The 16,096-nt window shown below is 40.1% G+C and overlaps 1 protein-coding gene and 1 long non-coding RNA gene across 8 annotated transcripts in view; one reads left to right on the forward strand and one right to left on the reverse strand.

The window, feature by feature from the left end:
• Positions 1-16,096, forward strand: part of LOC105286474 — a 45,635-nt gene that overhangs the window by 21,382 nt on the left and 8,157 nt on the right. For 5 of the 7 annotated variants that reach the window (XM_026971465.1, XM_026971466.1, XM_026971464.1 and 2 more), the window contains 3 exons: positions 1,876-1,935; positions 10,119-10,142; positions 15,714-15,807. In XM_026971465.1, the coding sequence (XP_026827266.1) occupies positions 1,876-1,935; positions 10,119-10,142; positions 15,714-15,807 (178 nt within the window). The remainder of the gene's footprint in view (positions 1-1,875; positions 1,936-10,118; positions 10,143-15,713; positions 15,808-16,096) is intronic. The other 2 variants (XM_026971468.1, XM_011351718.2) reach the window with 1 other exon arrangement.
• LOC105286292 lies at positions 14,312-15,783 on the reverse strand. Its single transcript, XR_895211.2, has 2 exons — positions 15,694-15,783; positions 14,312-15,604 (listed from the first exon to the last, which is right to left on the reverse strand). It is a non-coding gene; the product is annotated as an uncharacterized LOC105286292 (long non-coding RNA).

The following is a 16,096-nucleotide window of genomic DNA, read 5'->3' on the forward strand; positions in this document are numbered from 1 at the left end:
TACGTCATAATGTAATTGGCTACTTGCAACACGTTTGAATCGTGCATCCACAAAGCGCTCCAACCGATAGCAGCCTCTGACCTTGTCACGGGACGAGGAGAAGGCGCGAGAAAAATTTCAGCGCGGATTTTAATGGGCGCTCAATACCCCGTCGATCTTAAATATTAAACAGCCGTTAAGGACAAATTTAAATTTTCAAATCAGAATTTTAAAGCCAGTCCGAAGCTGAATGTGCAGCGCGTTCAAGTTCTGTCATCTTATTATGGCACGATCCATGCGTCTCGGCTCTCGAAAAGGTATGCGCGCCGTGCCGATCGGTTGCAAGTGGAAAGTTACCGTAACACACGGACAAACCGGGCCCTGATATCGTAATATCGATATTCCGTATCTGCGACGGCGTGAGTAATTCCGCCATTCGAAACGCCGTCACGCGTCCGGCTGGTATCCGCGTCTAAAGCTCGGATTCGCTAATTAACGCTATTAGCGTGCGATTTGCTGACGCACATATCCACTACTCGCGACGTAGTCACGTGCGCTGAGGTATTAATATGTCAGGTGCATCTCTAATATTCAGCCGCGGCGTCACGTGATGCTCCAGCCGAGCACCGGGAAACCAATTTCGGCGGCGCGCGTGCAACAATGCAAACAAACGGGCCGCGCTCAACACGCGCAGTTCTTGGGGACACCTCGGATGTACCAGTTAGCGGAGATTCACCGTATGCCTCGTTCTCGTTATATCATAGTGAGAGCTCGACGTTTAACACTGACTTTCTTCGGAATCGCAATCGATTTTAATGCGCTTTCCACCTGGCGGAGGTCGGAGGCGATTTATGCGTGTGTACGTGCATAGAAAAGATCATTTATTCTAGGATCACGCGCAAAATGGGTCTTTCAATATCCTAGTATTGAAAAAAAAGCGTTTGCCTTGCGTAGAACTGAAATATTGTATTTATCTACCTGAAACATTTTGCTCGTGCATGCACGCTGAAATTATAGGTATTTGCGGAATTAATGCTACATTAAGCAGCTCTTAAGTGGGTAAAAAGGCTCATAAGCCTTTCACTATTATTACGCTATAAATTTTTCAAACCTTTCCTCGAGCCAATTGCGACGCGTCTCAACGCCTCCTCGAATGCTTCTCGAGAGCTTCGTGGAACGGCTAGAGAGCTCACGATTGTTTCTTCGATCAATCTTTCATGAGTACGAGTAGCGGAGGAAACCTCCGGAGAGGTATTGCTTACCTCTACGACGTGTATACATATATATAGGCCGTCTTGGAACAGGTTGCGGGCTTAATGGGTCACCGAGCAAACGCGTGTTCTCCAATCACCGCGTGGGATTGACTCGAGCGAGCGTTCGCACCTCTCGTGTAAATAACAATCGAGAATAATCGGTGGAAAACCCCAGCGTGCCCCCGTGCTCGGGCAAATGATCGCTCGACGCCGCGCCGCGCCGCGCCCAGCCGACATGATGCATCGCGCGTCCTTTACGCGCGCTCTCAACGAGGATTGTTTCGCCCGCGGCGTTTCAGCAGCGCGGATCGCAATGCGCAAACGAGCCTAATTTCGTATTCCTCCTTTTCCGCCCGGCCCAGGTCAGAGATCACGTCGCGCGAGTAACTCCGACAGTCAAAAGGTTAATTGTCACGGGGCCACAGCTACAGCTTGATGCTTATGGTTTAATATCTGTCCGTCAACGTGGAAGGTCGCGATCGCCTCGAGGGCACGTAACTTTACGACGCGACCCGCATTAATAATCGCGCCCTCCGCTCCTTTCTCTCTCTCTCTCTCCTCGCTGCTCCCCTTTCCTCCGTACCTCGACTCAAGACGGCGGCCACGTACTGATCTCACGCGGTTCTTTCCTTATCTGTTGCAGCACTTTCCACAGCCACCGAGGATGTGGGAGATGGACCTCAAGGGCACGAAAACGACACCGGTGAGTGAGATGTGCTATTTCTCTTTTGCAATCTTGTCCTTTTTTTCTTCTTTTCCGAATTTGGAATCGATTCTTCAAAGATTTTGCGAGTTATCCACTATTGCGGAAAATCGGTATTCAGAAATCGATTTGCGTCATCTGCGAAGAAACTGTCGATGTCGTCGTGACCGATTGAAGAATGAATTACGAAACTGCCAAAGTTCACGGAGGCACGACGAAGGTCCACGAGCACCGCGAGATCCGTAGTTAGGACCGCGGGGAATTCGTGAGGGGACATTACCATCGGCCATGTTCGTCGAGATTTGGTCCAGGGTCGACTGGTCCAGTTTCCGAGTGAGCGGCAAGATTGATGCTAGAATATTAACAGGCGCGATTCGCCAATTGATGCACTCGGCTGACCGAAATCGCCACTGCCGTATCCGCGAGTAGAATCTCGCGCGATTGTTTAGGTGCACCTCATACCGGTTTAGCAAGTATTGCACTCGAGCATTTAATTGTTTAAACGATGTGCGTAGTGAAATCATTATTTCCGCAGCGAGCGCAAGTGTGTCTTGAGAAATTCCGTTTTTCTGTCGTCAACTCGCGACAGTGAGTGATCACTTAGCGCTCAAATGAGGCGGCAATTCTTTCCGAGAATGAACGTTGAGTACGAATGCCCACGAGCCCGCGCAAATATCAAAATCGACCTACAAGTAGAGTTTATGTTACTGCGACGACCACCTGTCGCAGTAATAGCTGACAACGCACATGTAGTCGCACACGTACACAAGCATGCAACTTTTTGCGTTGTAGTTCCACGGAGACTGAGTCATGCCGAATCTACAGAGCAATTGATTTTCTACGTTTCTGTAATAAAAAAAAGTTTATATAAGCATATATAGAGAACGTTATGCAAAGATGACTTCATTCATCAAATAGCGGCTGAGTACTTTAAAAAAGTTCAAAGTATAGCGAAGAAAGATCAATGAATAATAATGTAGTCATTTTCTCAAGCAAATTCTATGCTGTATTATTTATATTATCAATATTAATACGTTAATATTTGAAAGAATAGTAATAACAATATTATATTAGTATTATTGTATCAATAACACTTGAATTCTATTTAAACTTTAACGAAATAACATTTTTATTATTTTATTTTTCGTAATATATTCGAAAATGTATTGTTAATTTTTGTAACGTGTTCAAAATTCTATCTTATGTTTACGCGTTATTACTAGAATTGCAATTCTGAGGCCTTCTAGTGGAACAATGGTTAAGCTCACAGTCACGTGACGTGTTCTGTAGATAAAGTGGAGGCAATTTTACTTATAGTTTATACGTCTTTCAGTTATCGACAGTTACAGATTGCTGCAACTCACAAAACATTCGTCAATAATGATCAACAGTCGATAATTATTAACCATCGATAATAATCAGTTATCAATAATATATCCTCACATGATACATTTTATTATTTTATCACTTGTTGTATACATGTATCAATATACTCATTGTTTAATTATTAATTATCTTTGATGGTATTACCTAAAATTTTTAAGAGACTACAAAATTGTTGCTCAATAGTATAAAACGAAATAGCAATTAAAGATACAAAACTGTCATTAATTTAGACTAAACAAGAAAAAGCTATTCGCATTCTCTCTCTCTCTTGTATGTTCCATGAAAATCTCTGTAGTTTTTAAAATACTGATACAAATTTTTACCAAGATAAGAAACGCTTTGGTTTTAGCAGATCGCAACGTAGAGCATTAATTAATCCATTAATGGTCGTTATAGGTACTTGTAACGCTTGATGTAACCATATTCGCACACATCCTTACCCAGGACCATAGTGTTCGACGTACCATCATCTTTGCTGTTAACACAAACCGCTTCCTGCGGTTCAACTGTCGCTTGACCTCCAGTTTTAACAAGGCGAGACAATAAACGCCAGATGTAGCTCTCCGATGTCACGTGATGGTCACACGGCTGCCTGGCAGTCAAAATGAAAAGTCGCCACGTTTCCTCCGTGAATTCCGCGTGTTTTCATTCGTATTTTCACACCTGTCTTGCGATTACGTGAGATTATCACATTCCGTGGCGCAATCCGCTACTGTTATATGCCGACGTTTCGAGTACTTGGGAAGAATGACCAATTTAGGTCCTGGCATAGAGAAAACAGTACAAAAGGGCAGAAAAATCGTATCAATTAATAAAATTAAAAGGGCTCTTAAACTATTTAAAATTTTACATTCAAAGAAACGAAAATTTCATGATTATTTTATCAAAAAAATTATGTAAGGTACTTAATTTCTAAATTACTGATCTTTTCTTATGGGACTATTTATTCTTGCGCAGTATTTTCGTAAGAATAACGTAGGAAATAACCGCAAGATACAATATTTCACAAAAGATCTATCGCGCAAATAAGCAAGTTGCTCTCCCGTTAATCAAGCTTCTTCGCTCCATCGAATTTGCACCGGCCTCTCTTCCACTTGGACCGCCGTGTTCATCCAATATTTATTCAAGTCGCGTTCGATATCCCCATTATATTGGGGATATCGAAACGAAGAATTATTATATATATTCATAATAATTGGACAACATGCGTCGCGCATCGGTCACGACACTTACGTCATTGCCGATCACGTGCGTCTTAATGTAAATTCGTCTCCTCATTAATTTAAAAGAAAAGGAGTCATGTGAATTACAAATGTGACTACATGATTACAAGCAATCGTCGCAATAATATTTACGATGTCGCCGTATTAATCACTGATTATCATCGGTTTTCGCTAATTAACTCGGGGGGAAAGACACTTTTTACGCGTCAGGTTTACTGGAGGAGAATCGTTTTTAACAACGAACAACTGTGCCTCCAACAATTGCATTTCCACACGTGAATCACGCATGTATAATATATTCGCCGTTGGAAACCGTAAACAGGTGAAACGTCAGCTAATTGTAATAAGAGTTAATCATCGTCTTATCTTTTAGTAGATAGTAGTAGGTAAAGTGGTCGCGTCATCTAATCGTCATGAGTCCTGACGAATTTGATGATCAAGCGCTGCAAAACGCGCGGGGGGGGGGGGAGACGCGCGTGTGCACGCGCGCGCCACGTGCGCTTAGAGGGCTCAGGTTTCATGTTGGACAGTCGTGACGCTTTTTTGCGCGCCTGCGTGTCCAGTCGAAAGGATGCGGCGCGCGTAATTGACTTTAATTGGTTTACCAATTGCCGCGGGCAATTGGCCGATGGAAAGCCAGTCCATCAGATCCGAACGAGCATTGGCATTGTTTGCGCAAACAACAAATTGTGCGAATAAAAGTAAACCGGAAAACAGCCTTTGACGGGAATAGAAACGTTTGCTTCGATCAAAAATAGCGTTTTCGAGGAGTTTTTTTCTCTATTCACTTAATCTTTCGATGAGAATGTTCCGTTGATGCAAGGACGCGTGCAAGGAAACAGATTTCATTATTTATCTACGCGCATATTTTAAGTTTAAATGAATTCGTCGGGCATCCTGCGCGGCATAAAGTTCACATATACTATATAGATCGTGATATCTAATCGCCGAACCGCTCGGCGGAAATCATAACGGTTGAACTCTCGGAGCGCCTAGCAACAAGTCGCACGTATGGGCAATGTCCTTCCAAGAGAAAGAGAGATGTGGCCTTTATTCTTCCACAAGAGACGAGGTGCTCCCATCGTGCGAAGTACACCGCCCGAGGCGACCGAGAGCGTTCACACTTAAAAGAGCATTATACCCGGGAGAATTTTTTAGGCGACTGATGAGATGAGGAAGAACTCTTGGGAACTCCAACTGCGTGTCTAGCATATTTATCTTAATTCTTGTTTCCTTCTTTTTTGTGCATGATCCTTGATTAAGTCTGCAGGAATGTCTCGTAGAATGGCACGGAAGGCTCCCATGATGTATGCAAAAGCATGACATTAAAGTCATCTTCCTTCTTTCTGGACCTTTCCGATTGCTTTCAAATGACGGGATACTGTTGATTTATTAACTCTAAGTTACTCTGCAAAATCTGTTAATGTTCGGTTAATAATGAGTTTTCGTGGAGCAATGCTTCCAATTCGTTGTGACCTTTTACGAACTTTTGCAAGCACCTAATATTTCACGCAGTGTAATATTTCGAGCCCGCATACGTGTCGGAAAGTAATGAGCCTTCGAATTTAGATGTGCACACTGTAATACGATATTCGTGCAACCGTCGCATCTTGCACCGCACGCACCGTCTACCTGGCAGATTTTTCAACGAGCTTACAAAAAAACCATCTACCTTTGATTATTCCGGAATTTAATGAAGTATGTCAAAGCTCGAGTTTAAAACTAAAATGTTTAAATTTAAAATTTTTAATAATTGTCATTATAAAAAAATTGTCAAAAACAGATGAAGATCACGTAATAAATACTAACTTTAGACAAGTTAATATAATTTCAATAAAAATATTAAATTTATATAAAAGAATCTGTTAATATTTAAGAATTATTTTATATAAAATCATATTCAGTATTTGTATTGGGTTGACCGGAAAGTCCGTGCGGATTGTTTCAGCAAAAATTTGCACAGACTTTCCGGTCAATCCAATATCTCTTGTGATAAATTCTATTATTTTTGAGATTTATCAGTCTATACATATATATCTGCGACATTCTGAAAAGTCGCGGTAAGAAATTGATTCATATACTTACGTCGCACGTGACAACTTGTGATTTACAAAATCGGCGAGTCCGCAATTTCTCAATCGCACGCGCCGATGACGAGTTGCAAAAGCATTGCAGGAATTGTTCGCGAAACCTTTAATGCGCCGCTATCGATAACTTCTACCTTGCCTACCGTTTAATTATGGAGAATGAAACGCTCGTTCGAACGATCACGCCGTTACGTCAGTGGAAAACGTGATTTCGCTTTGTCCACGTTTTGTCCACGCTTTGCAGTTCTAAGGATCTGCGAGTCCGATGAGGAAGCAGGAAGAATTTGATCCTTTCAAGATTTGTATTTCCATGAACCTTTGTTAAAAGAAAAATCATTACTGAATCACAGGCAAACAATTAATTTATTTCATTAGCTACTTTGAAATTATAAAATCCATTTAATTTTTTCAAATAGATGATTGTTAATTAACGAAGATACGCCGGGTAAATGCAAAGATATTTTGATTTTATAATTTGCAGTAGCGAGAATTTGTAATCATATCACATCCGGTTATCTGTAAAATAAATTATCGACCGTGATTAACGAGCGATAAGGAGAAATTGTATTATTAGATTGTCGCGTTTCTTAGGAAATGATTTATCTGATTTAGCTTTAGAAATATAATCCCGTTAGATTTATTAGTTATCTGAGATCTTGGTTCGATAATCGTGATAATGTTATTTATACGTGATGTCATTTTTTGATTACAAACAATTGCAAGTTTTAGCGCCATCGTATTCTTCAATGATTAAATTCATACAGGTTTGCATTAATTTCTGAAAAAAAAGACAAAGAGAGACAATAAATTTTCCATCGCGGGTGTTTTATTTATTTTGCTGATCGCATTTATATTCATAATACGTAATATTAATATCGCATGTCACGTTACGTATCACGTCGCATGCATTAGCAATTTGGAGAATTAATGACATAATTTCGCAATCATGCTGATTAAGGAGAACAAGTGTGCGATCATTAAAATGAAGGGTTAGGAATCACTTATTACATCACAGTTGTCATTAATTTCTTTGCTACAATCACTGTTCTCTGAACCGTCAGAAAAAATGTGTATTATAGCATAGTAAACTTGTTTATCAGCTGATTGCAAACCCGTGTGACGCAGCTTTGCTCTATTTCTACGTTTTCCTACGATTTGGACTATCTCGTCTTTTCAACGACAACAAGTCGGTAATAACAACGTTATTTGCTAGGAATATGGCTGAAAGAATATGTAGCAGCGTATTAGCATTACTAATCAACTGTTGAGTTCTTTGGCGATTTTTTCGGAGATTCATATTTTAAGGCAGCCTAAGAACTTTTTCGCTTGTGTCGAGTTTTTTCCGATTTCTGCATGTATACTTTCTACATTTTAATATTCATTAAATTGATTGATTGAATGTTTATAAATTATATATATATATGTAGTAAATGTAATAAATTTATATATATATATATATATAATTTTTAATAAAATAAATACATAATTTAATAAGAAAGCGTACTAGTGATGTACAGCTGAACATCGATCGCTAACGTAAATATATAATTTCATAAAATATGTAAATAATATTCATATAGTATTATACAATCTAAATAATATATTCTATATAAAACTTGTATAGATATATAATAAACACTCTGCAATTTCTCAGGAGCCTTACAACTTGCCTTATTCGAAAAAAAGGTGAAACGATCCTGTTTGAGTAGTGAGCTCGAAGTTCAGTTCCTGAATCAGCAGTTTCCGGCTTCTAGTGCATCTCTCGTTTCTCCGAGACTCTCCTCGGATCGGCTCTCGGAATTAAATCGAGTCGCGTGCAGCCGAAAATAATGCCGCTTTCGCCCTCGTGTATTCGGATATAAACTCCGCGCTCTGCCAGGCCATGGCTCGAAAATAGTCGCAACATTTAGGGTGGTAACCCGTGGCTTTTAGAGCGACGCACGCGTGCGTCGTGACGCATGAACCTCCCCTCTTAATCCGCGCAACCTAATTCGATTGATTTTCTTGAAGAAATTTATTCTGAGAATATATCTGAGTCTTCTTGTTTCTCCTGTCGTTTTGCAATCTAGAAAGCTTACAGAACTTTTTCACTTTTTGCATATTACTTGTGTTTATCTCTTAATTATTTATCTCTTAATAAGCAAAGTAGACATTTAAGTTGGGAGATAAAATGGATAAAAAGATTGTTTTTAGCAGATCTAGGGCAATACTGTTTCACGTAAAACTGTCGTGACACGTCATGCCAGACAAAAAAGATCTGGAAACGTCTAATTGCGATTACACAACGCGGTAATATTTTATGGCGACTTTATCTCTAACCGGCATTTATTCCATATTTTGTCGGCATGAGTTCACAACATGAATATTATTGACGAGGCACACCTGTCACCGTGTGCAAAAACAATTTTGTTCGTTAGACCCGGAAGATCGTCACTAGCTGATGATTGCCATCTGAAAGACGTCAGGTAAAAATTCGTAAACAGTTGCATTGAATTAATATCAATTAGCATGCTCGAAAATACATCGAGAATTCGATAAATTATATAAAAATCAAACATAATGAATAATTAATTTTCGCGTTATTGAGAAAACACATTTTCATAAAAAAATTAATTGCTGTTAAATTATTTTAATAAATTATCAAGCTCGGAACCGGTTATAGATCAGCCCCGCGTAAAACATTTATAAAGTGACGTCACGAAGGTGTGACTGGGCTCGAGGAAAGTCTATCGATCAGTCGATTGTTTTTACTTTCCTCTTCGGGAAAGACGAAGCAGCCTAATCTATAAATAGCACTTCCTCGCCACTTCATCTAATATACGTCGATAGATTCAGCGTCGATGGGCCTTGAGTGTGGATCACACGTTCTATAATAATCCTCGATAAGCGAAAAACCCAAAAAACAATTGTTTCGGCGAAATCGTGCGGTGGATCAATCGCTAATCGCGCCGATCGATCACAAGCAGCTGCTGAAAGTGCCGTTCTAATCAGATATTTTTTTTTTTATCAAAATATTACTTTTGTATGCATGTTATTTATTTTTATAATTAATTATAGCACATCATAACATATATAATGCTCGGAAAAGCTTATAATAATCCACGACGAGAATTTTTATCTAAAACTCGATAATTTTGCTTAAAGAAAGATCGGTTCCAAATTCGAAAAGTGCGCTGCTTTCTTACTACATAACAATATCATTAATATTATGTATTATATTAATATATAATATATAATACGCTGTAAATTTTACTATATCAGTTTAGGCGAGAATATCCTGTAATATCGTTAGCATTAAATCGATACGATCGATGCAACGGAACGTACGAATAAAAAGTCTGTGTTGCTTCCGTTCGGAGCCCAGCATTCCGTTTATTATCACAATCATTTGTCGATAGAGGTGTGTGTGTTAAACGTCCACGAGTCACGTGGCCATTGAAATTCGCTAGAGATTTAATTGTGTCTGTTTTTTTTTCTGCTGTTTCAGATCCATATTCGTTGTCGCATCTCGGTGAGTTGCTTTCTTCCATTGCATGCACGAAGTAAATGATGTGTATCCGTTAATATACTAATCCTAACGTGTGATATCAGTTAATTTAGCTCTAACCATGTGGTTGTATCACGTTTTATCAGATGTCTCCGTTAATTAACAAGTACAAATTAAAATCGATATCTCGGCTCCTTCTATCATCGAGAAATTGCATGCTCTCAAATATCGCATTCGCATTCGTTTCGCTATCTCTCTTTCATTTCTTTTTCGTTTTAATCTTATCAAGAGAAAAAAAGTGAGCAATAAAGAATCGATTTTGTGAAATTCGATGTCTACATAACTTATTGGGAATTATATTTTATATTATCTCTGCAGTAATGCAGCACGCGAGATAAAAAGATCGAGGCGTGCGTTCAACTTCATAAATTTTGATTACTGTCTTCGATTATTGGCTTCACTTCCAAATAAGTAAATTTATGTATAATATACTTTTACGACAATTTTGTAGCAAAGGGATGACGTGCGATTGCGATAAAAATTCGATTCACTACTTATCTCTGAAAGTTCAATGGATCTTGTGGCACTGATAGTAACATAGTAAGACGGCGGAACGGAAAATCCCGACGATTAAGTTAATTGCATAATCCGAGCACCGTTTTATCGCAAATATTATTTTCCAAGCGCGTATCCGCGACGAAAATACGCATTGATTAAGAAGAAACGAGACTATCTTTTCGGTTTGTTAACGACAGAGAAAGCAGGTCGTAAATTTGATAACTTTCGGTTCCTCTGTAGAGGTTCTCAATCAGTGGGTAAAATTCGGTATCTCATAACGTCGTGTCACTTCTTGTAGTAAAATTAATTAACGATAGTGGGACAAATCATTCATTACCGAGCATCATATCTCTCAATGTAATTGCTAATTTGCGCCATGCTTATGAGTTATTAGGATGTGCAGAAATTTTGGTCGCTTTTGGGGGATTTAATGAAGTTTTCGCGTTTCATGCGAATATGGAGTCAAGTGTTCGGGATCGAGAACATTTTTGGCGTTGATCGACGCCTCGATCGGATCTAGGTCGCGGTGGAGGTCAGACGACAGCAATTCGCGGTCAAAAAGGTCACGATGCGATCGTTATCGAACGAAAGCAACGTGAAAATAGACCTCAGAGAGATGTCCAATTACTTTAACGAGGCACTCCACTTTAATTGCTTATATTTGCTTATATTTCAAGATGTTACATCTTGATATTGAAACATATAAAGAGCAAACGAGTTCCGCTCACAAAGTGGAAGCGATCCTGAAATAGATCATTGGACACATCGATCCAACGATTAAAAGATTAACATTAGCGTACAGCGTATTAACAAAATTATTTATTTAACCTCGGTTTAATATAGATTACGTCGCTGCAATACCGTTACATATCAATGAATTTATTTATTCAAGAAGCTTTATAAATAAAGTCAGGGTCTCGTCTTTCGAACGTCCTCGCATTATCGATCGATTTATCGCACGCGCCTGACGGTTGGTTCCGCGAATCCGCGATCGCGTGTGTTAATATTGTTTCCATGGCCCGTACAATCGTTTAACAACAATAAGCGTTTAGCTGGCCGATAGCGTGCGAACACCTCGTTGAATTATGGCCGAAATTTACGATGCCGTCACGATAAATTCATGGCACGCGGGCGGTTAAAAGGCGGTTAACACTCATCTGCGGTTTGGTTTTCGCGGTGTTGGTGCGAGACAGAAGTACAGAGTATAAGAAAAATTGGGCTTTCCCGAAAATTGAAAAATTTCCGCATTATCATCGGAAAAATCGTAATTTGTGATTCAGCTCTTCTTCGTCTTCACTCTATTCCATATTTAGTTTTTAAAATATTTGTTTTTAGTAATAGTATACTTTCGAGTGCATCTCTAGCGTGTTCCAAAATGTCTGTTTCTTCATGTATTTTATACATATACTACAAGGATTTTCCTCAAATTAAGATGGGGATTATCTATTGCTACTCAATTGAATCTCTATTGAAGAGATTCTTCTTCTTTGGGATCCTCAAAGATCTTCAGTGAACATCTGGGCAAAAATGGGGAATGACCTGCGAGCACTTGAGCTGCTCACAAAGTTTGAGCGCGAACGTGTTTCTTCTCAGATTGCTCGATGGACGATAAGCGCCAATCAAGTGCGGCCAACGCATACGTATCTCTATCGAGGAAACGTAAGCGCTGACGCAAATGCCATCGTCTACAATCTGGCAGTGCCAAGGGGATGCATCTTGGCCGTAGCTCAAAGAATGCATTTCAGAGCGCCGGGGTGAACCAACTGCACCACTGGACAGCTCCGCGTGTAAACATATCAGGCTCTTCAGTCTGAAGAACGACGAAACTCAACGACATTTTTGTCTAAGAATAATTCTTTCTTCAATCACTAAAAAGTACATATAAATCTCCACGAGACTTCTAGCTCTTTTAGAAATAACTTGATATAAAAGAGTCTCAGAACTTCAGGATTCTTTCTTCTGAGGAAAATCCCTCAAAGAACCTTTCTTGGAATCTTTTTCTTGAAATCCCCGACATATCTCTAAAATTTTGACACGTTTGGGAATCCCTCGTGATGCCTCACACAGTCGGAAATGAGATTCTATTAGAGATATTGCAAATGCGCGATTATATTGTATCACGTAATCGCAGACAGGCAGAGAAAAAGCGAGATTGTCCGGTTCAGTTCCGGATCCCGAGAAGAGGTGCGATCGAAGTACAGTAGTTACAATAGCTTCGCGGCTACTAAACTAATCGCTATAGAAGATAAATACAATACACAAAGAAAAAAAAAGAAAACGCAATCTGTTATTGTATGAATGCGCGTAAATCAGCGTGACAAAAGTCGTCTAATCGCTGTTTAATCAACAAAGTGCGCAACGCGGACGAGTCACCGGTCTTGCTGAGAAATCATTTTACACGAGGTATGACTGTCTCGTTCTCAGAAATGATGCTAAATTGGTTAGAGTATTCCTAGCGAAAAATAGATCCAGCGCTTTTTTACGGGACACCTGCTATGTAGAAAGCACCGGAAGGTAGTCTCATTGGAAAATGGCTTTTGCGTCACGCATACGTCGGCGGAACACTCGGCTACGAGGCCGTTTTCTATACCAGATCTCAATCGGTCGTCCATGGAGCCCTCATTGTCTGGATGATTAATGCTGGTCTCTTGTTTCTGCTTTTGAAGAATTTCGTATTTTGTCATGTTATACCACATACATCTGCACATCCGTTTTACATTGTTTCACGTTGTATTTATCGCTGCAAATCAGGTCTTTTTTTTTAGCACATCGAGGAGGAACGTCATTAATTAAATTATATTAATAATCGCTGCATGAGAGTGATAAGAGATGTCTGGAAGCCTTTCACTTCGTAAGGCGCTATTGCGATACATGTCGACATGTTAAGTTATTTGCGGCTTTATCGCTCGGTAAGCGCCTTATCCGTGATAGAACGGCGCTGCTATTTTTAACGGGATAATCTAGCGATTTGATTATACTGTTATAAATAGGGCTAAGCGGCAGCGTCGGATCGTAAGTCGCACGGACAATCGTTCGAGCGACAAATGGTCCCGAAAAAATCACGAGGTTCTTATTGGCAAAATCTCTCTTGTTCCTAGGATCCTCGTGGATTTTCCCGACTGCAAGTCTCACGAGCGTGTGTTAACGTCATCGGGGATTTGTGGAACGCGACAATTGACGTTGACTCGATTCCGGTCGCGAGTCTCTCGCGCGTATCATCGTCGACCCTGACAGTGCACAGAATCGCGGAAAAAAAACCTGCCGTTCGCTTGCTACAGTTGCGTAAGGCAATTCCTTCGTCTTTCGATTCGCATCGCCGAGGATCCCCAATCTTCTCGTTCGCTGTATCGAGCGTGTTTTTTCGCGAAATATACACGACGTACGTGCGAGATGTGCGCACGAGGTCTGTTGTCAGTGTCTGCGTTTGTCGATGACAATTTATCCAAACACTGACAACGACGTTAACGCGTCTCTGATGTCGTGATGTGATTCAGACGACCGTGTCCCACATTGGGAAATGGTAAAGTGAACGGCAATAGCGAATCCGGCTACCGCCATCCCACGTAGCATTCTCTTCTTTCTTTTTCTTTCCAGCTTTCTCTTTCTTTCTCTCTCCCTCCGTTTTTTTCTGTAAATTTGGAAAATATTTAACAAGATGTTTGAACCTCAAATTAATTTTTCATCATGGTTAGGATTAAAGATGAAATAGATCTATAATAATATATTTATCGAAATATTAATTGCATGTATTAATTACCATATTTAAGAATGCTAATTTTCTTTCTATTTAGAAGCTCAAACAGGTTTAAATAGAAAAGGGAAACATTCTATATAATTATTAATATATTTAATACTTATAATAGTTGTCCTTATATGTTTGCCATTTATCACGTTTCGCGTTTCAATGTTTGCAATTTTTCCTTCAGTTGATAACCGCTAATAATCCTGATTTTGTGATTTGTAAAGTCAATCAAGTGTCCTCAAAGTTAATTCCCTGCGACTTATTTGCATTCGTTGAAATGTGACGACGGTTTTATTCGCTGAAATCAAGCGTCTTTTAAACATAGATTTTTGTGAAGACGTTTCATAGGTTCTCCGAAATGTTTCAACGGCGTTGCTCTCGAGAATCTATCAACCGTCCTGACATGTTTTGACGATTTGACGTGCAAAAGCTGACGGAAAGTCCTCAAAGTCTTCGCGATAAAGCTGTTTGAATTTCCTGAAATGTTCCGACGATTATACGCGGCGAGACCGAAAAAGAGAAGCTCGGCGTCTGCCAACGGCGTCAGCTGACAGCAACCTGTGGGTTGTTTGCGACAATCCCATCGTACGCGTTAAACTGGATAGTTTCCAAACTATCTGCAAACGAGACGCAGACCGTTAGGATATTGCGCTGATTCACGAAACACACGTTTCCAATCATGTACACAAGGTGTCCACAAAATTACGCAGTTATCCATTGAATAGCCTGGTTTGTTTGCTCGCTGAACTCATTTTACTCTATTGCTATCTTGTGTGGAAACGTGGTATAGGAGTTATCCTACAGAATAAGGTTAACATTGTCTTATCTGTCTTACCTGTTACCTCTCCTCAAGATTGCAAAACAATTTTTTTAGTACTAAAATTACATTTTTACTCAGAAAGAATCGTGTTATGTAAAAGCCTCGCAGCAAAGCAAACACCCTTTCCACGCAGTTCCTTGTGCTCGAAGCCGGGTCCGAAGGTGGCGTTGAACTTGAAAGGACGACGGGTTCTTCTTCTTTCGCGGCGGGAAAAGCCGAGGAAAAATGTGGTTCGGCCTTCGCCGGAAGACCATCCTCCTTGACCAAACGAGTTTGCCGGAGCTGCTTTGCTCCCAATTTTCTCCCTCGATCTGATCAATATCTGTTGATTAATCTAGATTCCAGTCGCGATGAAATGGTTCGTACCTGGACATTTGAAATGAACAGTTGAATGGAAAAACATGTCGCTTTTGTCTTGAACATGAAAACGATCAAAAAGTGAATAGAAGTCTCACAACAAGTCTCTCTGTTGCAGATCCACCTACTGACAGTGTCTATATGATATGCGGCGTGCTGATCGCTATGGTGCTGGTGGGTGTCTTCATCGTCTTGCTCGCCGTAACGATCAGGTGAGTACTGTTTTATCATCGATGTTTGTATCATTGACGTGAACGTAACAATATGAATTATATAATTCGCATTAGCATAAGTACGATGGTACAGCCTCGTGAGCGACGTTAAGTGCAGTGCTAAAACGCACTTCGGGAGGAAAATAAGCGTAGGTGAAAAACGTGAATGGAATAATTTCACGTGACGGATACGCGATAATTGCGACCGCTAATTGGACCCGCATCGATGAATAACACATTGAAAATTGCTGGCAATTAAGGCCAGCTGAGCCTCTTTCTCTCTTCGCTC

Source organism: Ooceraea biroi, chromosome 7, assembly GCF_003672135.1.
Source record: "Ooceraea biroi isolate clonal line C1 chromosome 7, Obir_v5.4, whole genome shotgun sequence".
Lineage (NCBI taxonomy): Eukaryota > Metazoa > Arthropoda > Insecta > Hymenoptera > Formicidae > Ooceraea > Ooceraea biroi.